At 42.6% G+C, this 12373-nt stretch overlaps 1 protein-coding gene across 1 annotated transcript; it reads right to left on the bottom strand.

Moving 5' to 3' along the window:
- Window positions 1–7519: 7519 nt before the first annotated feature.
- On the bottom strand, window positions 7520–12095 carry LOC121572773 (zinc finger protein 518A-like). Its single transcript, XM_041884806.2, has one exon. It carries the CDS (start codon window positions 12079–12081, stop codon window positions 7693–7695), a length of 4389 nt encoding a protein of 1462 aa, XP_041740740.1. The 5' UTR covers window positions 12082–12095; the 3' UTR covers window positions 7520–7692.
- Window positions 12096–12373: the final 278 nt, after the last annotated feature.

Genomic DNA, 12373 nt, shown 5'->3' with positions numbered 1-12373 from the left:
TGATGAGTAATGCTAAAGTCAAGCACTGACAATTAAGAGATTAGACATAATGGCATTGTGTTGCAGTAAAAGAAGCTAAAACATCCATGTCACCCCAGAAATAAAAACGGGTAAAAGTGAGACAAACCAGGATGTATGTTGGATGTGCCTTCAGAAATTATTCACACCCCTCGACTTTTTCCACAATTTGTTGTGTTACAAAGTGTGATTAAAATTGATTTAATTGTCATTTTTTGATAACAATCTACACAAAATAGTCTGTAACGTCAAAGTGGAAGAACAATTCTAACATAAAAAATAAAAAAAGGTTTTCAACTTCTCAAACATGTTAGAATCACCTTTGGCAGCGATTACAGATGTGCATCTTTCTTATATAAATCTCCAAGAGCTTTCCACACCTGGATTGTGCAACATTTGCCCATTGTTCTTTACAAAATTCTTCAAGCTCTGCCAAATTGGTTGTTGATCATTGCTAGACAACACTTTTTAGGTCATGCCATAGATTTTCAAGCTGATTTAAATCAAAACTGTAACTCGGCCACTAGATTTGGCCTTGTGTTTTAGGTAATTGTCCTGCTGATAGGTGAATTCATCTCCCAGTGTCTGATGGAAAGCAGACTGAACCAGGCTTATGCCTGTGCTTAGCTCCATTCAGTTTCTTTATTTTTATCCTGAAAAACTCCCCAGTCCTTAGCGATGACAAGCATACCCATAACATGATGCAGCCACCACTATGCTTGAAAATATGGAGAGTAGAACTCAGTAATGTGTTGTATTGGATTTGCCCCAAACATAACACTTTGTATTCAGGACAAAAAGTGAATTGCTTTGCCACATGCTTTTGCAGTATTACTTTAGTGCCTTGTTGCAAACAGGATGCATGTTTTGGAATATTTGTATTCTGTGCAGGCTTCCTTCTTTTCACTCTGTCAATTAGGTTAGTACTGTGAAGTAACTACAATGTTGTGAATCCATCCTCAGTTTTAACACTGCCATTAAATTCTGTAACTGTTTGAAAGTCACCATTGGCCACCAAATCCCTGAGCAGTTACCTTCCTCTCCGGCAACTTAGTTAGGAAGAACTCCTGTATCTTTGTAGTGACTGGGTGTATTGATACACTATCCAAAGTGTAATTAATAACTTCACCATGGGATATTCAATGACTGCTTTTATTATTTTTTACCAATCTACCAATAGGTACCCTTCTTTGCGAGGCATTGGAAAACTTCCCTGGTCTTTGTGGTTAAATCGGTGTTTGAAATTCACTACTCTACTGAGGGACCTTACAGATAATTGTATGTGTGGGGTATAGAGATGAGAAAAATTATGTTACAAACTATTGCACTTATGTGACTAAAGCAAATGTTTACTTCTGAACTTATTTAGACTTGCCATAAAGGGAATTAATACTTATTGACTCAAGACATTTCAGCTTTACATTTTTAATTAATTTGTAAAAAAATCAATTAAAAAATCAGTCTGTAACACAACAAAATGTGGAAAAAGTCAAAGGGTGTGAATACTTTCTGAAGGCACTGTATCTGCTACAAATAAACATTTTTACCTATTTGTATACTAGTAAAACAATTTCCTCACAATTTCTGAACACTTTAAAAACTACGTGAAGAGAACATGAAAAACCAAATGCTTGGATTTCAGGTCTACAAATTAAGTTCTGACCTCATGAATGGAAGTATTAAAGGGCATTAATAAAAGGAATTAAAACAATTACCACACAATGTTCTCTAAAACCTTCGAAAAGCAGATACATGTCAAAGAATAGCTTATGTTACAAACCAGATTAGTTGAATCAGAGAATATGAAATCACCTGAGTAATTTGGTACATTTCTGAATACAAAAATAAGTAATCATCAACAATGTCCCCCTCCTTCAAAATCAGTGCTCTCTCAAATATGCTCCATTACAGTGTGCCCAGTTTTCACAGTTCAATTCCATCTGTACATACATATGAGTGTAGCCCTTTACACTCGTACCTGTATACAGGTTGATAATGGCATATGTGTACTGATAAACACCTAAATTGGAAGGCAGTGGCTGTACAGTAACATGCTATACATGACATCAGAGCTCTAGCTATGTGCATCACAGCACTGTATGGGTTTTGACTGCCAGCAGTATTGAACTTGAGCACCTCACGCGACAAGACGTTGTTGCCGCCCCTCCCCCATCCCTCCCGCTAATTGAGCAACTTTTGAAAATGGTTCGTTGTCTGAGTGAGGGAAATGCTGTAAATGATAGATTCTATGCATTTTGAAAGATGAGACACTGAGGATTATAATAAATACCACTTTGACGTCATACAAGCAAGCCAAACACCTGTGAGTCCAAATGTGCACTTCACATTTCCATATCATAAAACTCATGTCATATACAGTGTCAACGTTTATGTTCACCATGTTTGATGTACAGTTACCAGAATGAGCCTGTTTGTCTATTGTGAAGAAAATTTGTCACCGCACACGCACCTGAATGCACTCATGACTTTCTATGCACACAAAAATTATGATCGGTTTCTCTTAATTGCATTGTGAAAGCCTAACACTGCAATATCGTATTTTATAACTAAGCTAGTCATGTTGGCAATAGAACAAGCTTTCAAATTATGCCCACCTGACCCAGATTGCAATTTATTATTCACCGTTTTTGGATTGCAACAGTAATTGTGTGATGGCGGTGACGCAGGGTTGTGTTCCAAACAAAACAACTAAAAGTGTGCTTACTCTAGTTCCTCAACGGCACAGCTAGGAGGAGCTCAAAAAAGCACCTTATAGTTGAAGACTTCTTTGAGTCATAAAAGTGCATTGAAATTACTTAGGAACTGTGCACACTTTGGAGAGGTGTGTGACCACTTGGAGAAACCAGTTGGTCCTCTCACTCAAACCTTTAACTTTTTTGTCTTATGTTGCACCAACCCCAAATATTCCAGGTATATTCTTATGTTATTGAATGTATCCAGAGTATTTTATCAACAAATGCAGAGAAAAGTAAAGTAAATGTAAAATGCACATAAAATCCACAGCGGATTCAGTCTTGTGTCAGGTGAACTGTTGTGTCCTCACCTTTGGTCTAATAAATTCCCCATAACCGCCAAACTGTTCCCTTTCAATTGCTACCATAGTTATGCATTTTGATATTTATTCTATAAGAAACATTTCAATTTAGCCCTATCCATGCCAATTCCCATGAGTGTAAAGGGTTAAGTCATACATACATATACACACACACACACACACACACACACACACACTACCAGTCAAAAGTGTGGACACAACTACACATTCAAGGGTTTTTGTTTATTTTTACTATTTTCTACATTGTAGAATAATAGTGAAGACATCAAAACTATGAAATAACACATATGGAATCATGTAGTAAACAAAAAAAAAAAGTGTTAAATTAAAATATATTTGTGATTCTTCAAATAGCCACCCTTTGCCTTGATGACAGCTTTGCACAGTCTTGGCATTCTCTCAACCAGCTTCACCTGGAATGCTTTTCCAACAGTCTTGAAGGAGTTCCCACATATGCTGAGCACTTGGGGGGGAGGTAAACAGAAGATAGCCCTATTTGGTAAAAGACCAAGTCCATATTGTGGCAAGAACAGCTCAAATAAGCAAAGAGAAACGACAGTCCATCATTACTTTCAGACATGAAGGTCAGTCAATACGGAACATTTCAAGAACGTTGAAAGTTTCTTCAAGTGCAGCCGCAAAAACCATCAAGCGCTATGATGAAACTGGCTCTCATGAGGACCGCCACAGGAATGGAAGACCCACGGTTTCCTCTGCTGCAGAGGGTAAGTTCATTAGTTATCAGCCCAAATAAATGCTTCACAGAGTTCAAGTAACAGACACATCAACATCAACTGTTCAAAGGAGACTGTGTGAATCAGGCCTTGTCACAACAAAACTGATTAGCTCAAACGCATTAAGAAGGAAATAAATTCCACAAATTAACTTTTAACAAGGCACACCTGTTAATTGAAATGCATTCCAGGTGACTACCTCATGAAGCTGGTTGAGATAATGCCAAGAGTGTGCAAAGCTGTCATCAAGGCAAAAGGTAGCTGTTTGAAGAATCTCAAATATAAAATATATTTTGATTTGTTTAACAATTTTTTGGTTACTACATGATTCTGTATGTGTTATTTCATAGTTCTGATGTCTTCACTATTATTCTACAATGTAGAAAATAGTAAAAATTAAGAAAAACCCTGCATAAGTAGGTGTGTCCAAACTTTTGACTGGTACTATATACACTGCTCAAAAAAATAAAGGGAACACTTAAACAACACAATGTAACTCCAAGTCAATCACACTTCTGTGAAATCAAACTGTCCACTTAGGAAGCAACACTGATTGACAATACATTTCACATGCTGTTGTGCAAATGGAATAGACAACAGGTGGAAATTATAGGCAATTAGCAAGACACCCCCAATAAAGGACTGGTTTGCAGGTGGTGACCACAGACCACTTCTCAGTTCCTATGCTTCCTGGCTGATGTTTTGGTCACTTTTGAATGCTGGCGGTGCTTTCACTCTAGTAGTAGCATGAGACGGAGTCTACAACCCACACAAGTGGCTCAGGTAGTGCAGCTCATCCAGGATGGCACATCAATGCGAGCTGTGGCAAGAAGGTTTGCTGTGTCTGTCAGCGTAGTGTCCAGAGCATGGAGGGGCTACCAGGAGACAGGCCAGTACATCAGGAGACGTGGAGGAGGCCGTACGAGGGCAACAACCCAGCAGCAGGACTGCTACCTCCGCCTTTGTGCAAGGAGGAGCAGGAGGAGCACTGCCAGAGCCCTGCAAAATGTGTCTGCTCAAACGGTCAGAAACAGACTCCATGAGGGTGGTATGAGGGCCCGACGTCCACAGGTGGGGGTTGTGCTTACAGCCCAACACCGTGCAGGACGTTTGGCATTTGCCAGAGAACACCAAGATTGGCAAATTCGCCACTGGCGCCCTGTGCTCTTCACAGATGAAAGCAGGTTCACACTGAGCACGTGACAGTCTGGAGACGCCGTGGAGAACGTTCTGCTGCCTGCAACATCCTCCAGCATGACCGGTTTGGCGGTGGGTCAGTCATGGTGTGGGGTGGCATTTCTTTGGGGGGCCGCACAGCCCTCCATGTGCTCGCCAGAGGTAGCCTGACTGCCATTAGGTACCGAGATGAGATCCTCAGACCCCTTGTGAGACCATATGCTGGTGCGGTTGGCCCTGGGTTCCTCCTAATGCAAGACAATGCTAGACCTCATGTGGCTGGAGTGTGTCAGCAGTTCCTGCAAGAGGAAGGCATTGATGCTATGGACTGGCCCGCCCGTTCCCCAGACCTGAATCCAATTGAGCACATCTGGGACATCATGTCTCGCTCCATCCACCAACGCCACGTTGCACCACAGACTGTCCAGGAGTTGGCGGATGCTTTAGTCCAGGTCTGGGAGGGGATCCCTCAGGAGACCATCCACCACCTCATCAGGAGCATGCCCAGGCGTTGTAGGGAGGTCATACAGGCACGTGGAGGCCCCACACACTACTGAGCCTCATTTTGACTTGTTTTAAGGACATTACATCAACGTTGGATCAGCCTGTAGTGTGGTTTTCCACTTTAATTTTGAGGGTGACTCCAAATCCAGACCTCCATGGGTTGATACATTTGATTTCCATTGATAATTTTTGTGTGATTTTGTTGTCAGCACATTCAACTATGTAAAGAAAAAAGTATTTAATAAGATTATTTCATTCATTCAGATCTAGGATGTGTTCTTTTAGTGTTCCCTTTAATTTTTTGAGCATTATATATATATACACATACATATATACACAGTTGAAGTCGGAAGTTTACATACACCTTAGCCAAACACATTTAAACTCAGTTTTTCACAATTCCTGACATTTAATCCTAGTAAAAATTCCCTGTCTTAGGTCAGTTAGGATCACCACTTTATTTTAAGAATGTGAAATGTCAGGATAATAGTAGAGAGAATGATATATTTCAGCATTTCTTTCTTTCATCACATTCCCAGTGGGTTAGAAGTTTACATACACTCAATTAGTATTTGGAAGCATTGCCTTTAAATTGTTTAACTTGGGTCAAACGTTTCGGGTAGCCTTCCACATTTTGGCCCATTCCTCCTGACAGAGCTGGTGTAACTGAGTCAGGTTTGTAGGCCTCCTTGCTCGCACATGCTTTTTCAGTTCTGCCCACAAACTTTCTATAGGATTTAGCTCAGGGCTTTGTGATGGCCACTCCAATACCTTGACTTTGTTGTCCTTAAGCCATTTTGCCACAACTTTGGATGTATGCTTGGGGTCATTGTCCATTTGGAAGACCCATTTGCGACCAAGCTTTAACTTCCTGACTGATGTCTTGAGATGTTGCTTCAATATATCCACATAATTTTCCTTCCTCATGATGCCATATATTTTGTGAAGTGCACCAGTCCCTCCTGCAGCAAAGCACCCCCAAGCATGATGCTGCCACCCCCGTGCTTCACGGTTGGGATGGTGTTCTTCATCTTGCAAGCGTTCCCCTTTCTCCTCCAAACATAACGATGGTCATTACGGCCAAACAGTTCTATTTTTGTTTCATCAGACCAGAGGACATTTCTCCAAAAAGTAAGATCTTTGTCCCCATGTGCAGTTGCAAACCGTAGTCTGGCTTTTTTATGGCGGTTTTGGAGTAGTGGCTTCTTCCTTGCTGAGCGGCCTTTCAGGTTATGTCGATATAAGACTTGTTTTACTGTGGATATAGATACTTTTGTACCTGTTTCCTCCAGCATCTTCCCAAGGTCCTTTGCTGTTGTTCTGGGATTGATTTGCACTTTTCGCACCAAAGTACGTTCATCTCTAGGAGACAGAACGCGTCTCCTTCCTGAGCTACGTGGTCCCATGGTGTTTATACTTGCGTGCTATTGTTTGTACAGATGAACGTGGTACCTTCAAGCGTTTGGAAATTGCTCCCAAGGATTAACCAGACTTGTGGAGGTCTACAATTGTTTTTCTGCGGTCTTGGCAAGCAAAGAGGCACTGAGTTTGAAGGTAGGCCTTGAAATACATCCACAGGTACACCTCAAATTGACTAAAATGATGTCAATTAGCCTATCAGAAGCTTCTAAAGCCATGAAATCATTTTCTGGAATTTTCCAAGCTGTTTAAAGGCACAGTCGACTTTGTGTATGTAAACTTCTGACCCACTGGAATTGTGATACAGTGAATTATAAGTGAAATAATCTGTCTGTAAACAATTACTGTAGAAATTACTTGTGTCATGCACAAAGTAGATGTCCTAACCGACTTGCCAAAACTATAGTTTGTTAACAATAAATTTGTGGAGTGGTTGAAAAACGAGTTTTAATGAATCCAACCTAAGTGTATGTAAACTTCCGACTTCAACTGTGTGTGTGTATATATATATATATATATATATATATATATATATATATATATATATACACACACACACACACACACACACACACACACACACACACACACACACACACACACACATACACAAAAGTGTTTCAGCTTGCACCACACATCAACAACCTCAAAAACCGTGATTCAATCATAGCTATTAGGGCATTTATGGGAATATAAACCGTTATAAGAATAAAGTATACTGATAAGTAATTTAAAAAATGCTTTAACCTCTCCATTTGTTTCACTCTATAGGACGGTATTCGGGCCCATCCAGGGGCTTTGTGACAGCTTTAAAAACAGCTTATTCCAGTCTCTGGTCGCCTCCATGAGATGCCGCTGGCCGTGGCCTATCCACTTCTCTTGGTTGTTGAAGAGTCGACCACAAAACCAGCAGGCGAACATTGATGACCTCTCTGCACCTCTAGATAAGGACTTCACCACCTCATACTTTTTCCTGCTAGACTTTCTAAACTTCAGTTTCAACAGAAATCGCTCTCGGACTCTGCTTTTTGAAGGCCGAAGTCTGGACCCACTGCTTTGTGACGAGGAACATTTAGCCTTGGAGCTTTTCCCCAGAAGTCCGGCAGGGCCGAGTTCAGACAGAGCTTGAACCGTGTTTTGGGACAGTGCCACCTTGGAAACAGCACCTTTGTACCTGTTGACGGACCTCATGATACTGGCCACTTCAGGAATGTCTGCGTCGGGATGGTTGAGAACAACCACCGGCTGATTTCGGCGAGGGCACTTAATCTCCTGTAGTGAACAGAATGGGTACAGTCTCAGTGTCCTCTCTGCATCTTTGGGTACAGGCTCCCAGAGCAAGGGAGACCCTTTTTCAGTTACCGCCTTGCTCGAGAGCCTCCTCGCTTTAGGCAAGTGCTCTGGGAGTTCATCACACAATGCTTTCCTGCGCCTCTTCCTTTGACTTAGCTGACGACTTGGCCTTGGGTCAAGGGGGGATTTATTCAGACCCTCTATGTCCGTTATCTGCCTGACCCTACCTTGCATGTTGGATTGGGGGGAAAGAAGATTTGAGAGCTGTGAGGCCGTGACAGGTTTGTGGGAGGCATTTTGTATGGGTATCAGTTTTTTCACTCCGGTAGAGACTTTATTTGATGACATCAGAAAACATGGCATCTGTGTGGAATTTGTGGCCAGATATATGGGCTTGTTGGCTGAGGAGTGTGCACCACCAGAAAGAAACGCGCTACCATTGGCAGTTCTGACTATCTTATATACAACTTTATTTCCCCTACTTTCATTAGGTTGACCTTTCTGGTTCACAGACTTCCGATCAGGAGTATTCAGAAGCATCCCTGACTTAGCTGGAGAGATATACCTAACCAAGATGGCTTGTCGCCCAGTGTGCAATGCAGTGGATGTGTTCACTGAGTTTGCAGACATTGCCAGAACTGGACGGGACAAAAGTGGAGACTGAGCGCTTAAGCGTACCAATTTGCTACCAGCATTGTGGGGGGCCTGGCCTACAGGGACTGGCCTCTGGACTAAGTAACAAGTCTGCGGCGACATTATGGTATTTTCTCCAGAACTATGTGCTGCACCTGACAAGAGCAGAGGACCTTTAAGAGCTGTGCTGTTGACTAGGTAGTGGCTTGCACTGGTGCTGGCTCCAGGCTGAACAGCAGACAACAGAGTTGCACCTTTTTCACTAGCACCTACAGTCTGTCCTAGATTGCTGAAACTTCCACCATTGAGGGTGAGTGCCAGCCCTGTGGTGTTATTCTGTCTTTCAATTCCTGGCTTAACATAGGACACATTGATCTGAGGACCAGATTTGGTTATCAGCTTGAATCCTGGTTTGCCTTGGAGCTGCACAGGTACAGCATACCGGTTCTCTGCAGTCTGTAAGAACATCTGCTGCTTTCCCTCTGCCGTTTTAAGGATTCTTAGCATAGTCTTAGGTGGCTTGACAGAATCATGGCTGGCAGCTGAGCAGCCTATTCTATCTTTCTCAAGCTGGTGGCTAATGATAGCATCCGAATGCTCCTCCAGTATGCGACCTAAGACGGCCAAACTACTTATGCTTCCTTTTGCCCTTTCCAACAAAGGAACACACTCCTCCTCCATTTTTACAGTAGGTTGGACTTGGTGTGTAGACCCAGAGTGTCCATGATTCGCCTTCTCAGTTTCCACTGGGGTGGCCAGATCCTTTACAGTAGCGATGCACTCTTCGACCTCAATATCACTGTCTGACACTCTTTCCATTGCATTCTCAGTCTCCGTTTCCCCATTTCCAGATCCCTCATCTGGAGGTTGTGGGGATGCAGCCAATGTCAAGCTCCATTCAGGTGACTCTTTCATCCAAACACTTTCATCCTCTGTCGAAAGCTCTGATGGATTTTCACAAGGTTGTGTTAAGTTGGAGGAAATTATTGATGTTTCCTTTGAGTAATTATGAAAACTAAACAACTCTTGGTTGGGAGAATTCTGATTTTCAGCGATAATATCAGTCTCTCTGGTGTTGACAAATTCAGCTGGGTGTGACTCCAGTTGGGCCATCAGATCTGGCGATAAAGTTTCAGTTTTAGTCTTATCAGCCACACTGGAATGAATCTTATCGGCAGTAGAATCAGAATGATCCATCTTCTTGATAACTGAATGAGTCTTTTCAGCAGTATCATCAGAAGGTGGGATGTCACCAGTCATGGGTTCTGAGGGAGTCTTCTTAGGTTTGTCATTGGAGGGTAACGTCTCTCCATTGGGCCGAGAGGAATTTTCATTGATGGGGTCACTGATCTTATCAGCTGTAGCTGTACTCATGTCACCAACTCCAAGCATGTTGATCGTCTCTTCAGAAACTGGATTGGGAAGCATGGTCTCATAAGCTGATTCAGAAGGCATGGTCTTATCTGTGAGCATTTTGGCTGGTAGGAGCTCCGCAGCAGTCACATTAGGGATTGAACAAGCAGACATTTTGTCTGCTGTATTGTTACTCAGTTTACCGTTCTCAATCGTGGAGTGATCTGACTCTTTGGTCATTGGAGAAACTGCCAAGGAAGGAATCTGGTCATCCTTAAACTTATGTTGTTCATCAATCCTCTGCTCCACTGTATGTTTTGCTTTCTGTGCTAGTTTCTGTGCTAGTTTCTCCAGTATGGGCAACGTCTCCTCAATGCTAATGTCCTCTTCCTCTGGCTTCACTTGTACTGAAATTGCAGCATCTCTATCAGTCCCTGAGGGGCTTAGAACAGCCAAGTAAGGGGAGCTATTATTTACCCCATTTTCAGCCGAGTCTGAGCATTTACTTCCAGAGGTAGCATCTATCATTGGGCAGCCCACTTCTTGCTCTGTAGATAAAATTTCATTTTCTGCGGAGAAGTCCGGCTTTGCTGTTGGTATAACTTTGAGAACTAAATGTTTTTTGCCGTCAACCATCTTGAACCCCATTACTTTTGTAGTACAGTTAGGTGGAATAGAGATTTTATTTTTGACCATGAGAACAGTTAGTCCATTGGAGTTGTTGGGGTTTAGGGCGTCAGCCCCATAACTGTCATACATTTCCTGGGACTTAGGTGGTGGTATAGATGATGCAGCCTGGGAGTCAAATTGTTGCTCATTCTTAAGAGCGCCTTTGAACCACTTCTTACTGTCCTTTTTCACGCCTACAGCCCTTTCAAGGAACTGTTGGGATTCCGCCAATGTTTTCTCTGGTTTCAACAACCTTCCATTTTGGTCAAGTAAACCCACTCCAGGAAGAGAATTCAGTTTTGACATCCACTGGGATTCCTTTGATTGACCACCTGCAGCAGGGCTTTTCTTCAGCAGGAGCTTTAATCCTGTAGAGGAGTTTGCCAGGGTATTGTTGCTGTCCTCCGTTGCTCTCCATACATTTTTCTTGTCTGCCTCCTCACCATGGACAGTTACCATGTGCTTTGTGAGGTATTCTCTCCGTGCTGCCCCATATCCACAGACCAGACACGTAAAGGGGAAGGTACCCGAGTAGAGTTTTAGGTGCCTCTGGTGCTCACCTCGGTTAGAGCTCACATGTTGACATTTCACACATTTGAGCTGGCTCTCATTGTGATGATGGATGTGCTGCACAAATGTCCCTGCGTCAACTGTTGAAAACTCACATTTTTCACAGTGAAAGTGGCCATTCTCGCTGTGAGACATGATATAGTGTCTAGTGAGCAGGAGGAGAGAGTACTGTACATCATCATTACAGATCTCGCATGTGACTAAAGTGTTCCTGTGCCCGATCCGATGGCGCTGAAGTGCGGGGAACTCATTTGTGGCAAAGCCACACAAGTCACACGGATACGTCGGTAGGGTTCCCTTGTGGGCCCCCTGAAAATGTTTGAGGAGGTCATTGGGGCTGTAGGTAGCATCACCCTTACACTCTGAACACCCAAAGCTAAGTATTTTCCCAGAGAAGACTGCACCCTGCTGTATTTTACATGGGGACTTCTTAGATGCTTTTCTGGCTGTCTTGTAACTACCCGACTCTTCAACAGATGTTTCATCAGGGTCACATTGGTCACTATATGGCAACACAGAAGATTGACCTGCCATCTGGTCTGTGTGGTCCTTTGTGGATTCCTTTTCTTCCTCAGCCTCCATGATGTCGTCCTGGCTTTCAGCGGGATCATCCGGTGTCATCAGGTCCTCCTCCATGCTTCAATATACAGGCTCCTATGAACAAGAGAAAAGAGTGTCACAAACATGCTATCTAGCAGCACAATACATTTTTCTCACTACGGAAACCGCCTTTGATTGAACAGTCAGTCAATCACAACTTGGGAATTCTGACTGACCTTGCAAATCAGGCATTGGTGTCAATGGAGAAATTGTGTGAAAACGTTGAATCAGAATTTTTGTCACTTCACACATTTGAACAGGAAATTGTATTCAGGTTTTTGGGCAAAAATGAATGGTTATTTATGCTTAGATTATGTGACCCTCTATG

Source organism: Coregonus clupeaformis, chromosome 1, assembly GCF_020615455.1.
Source record: "Coregonus clupeaformis isolate EN_2021a chromosome 1, ASM2061545v1, whole genome shotgun sequence".
Classification (NCBI taxonomy): Eukaryota; Metazoa; Chordata; class Actinopteri; order Salmoniformes; family Salmonidae; genus Coregonus; species Coregonus clupeaformis.
The sequence above is the reverse complement of the archived record's forward strand: the minus strand, read 5'-3'. Positions and strand labels throughout refer to the sequence as shown.

Coding starts and splice junctions, on each gene's coding strand:
- LOC121572773 (XM_041884806.2), bottom strand. CDS start 12,081: ATGGAGGAGGACCTGATGACACCGGATGATCCCGCTGAAAGCCAGGAC.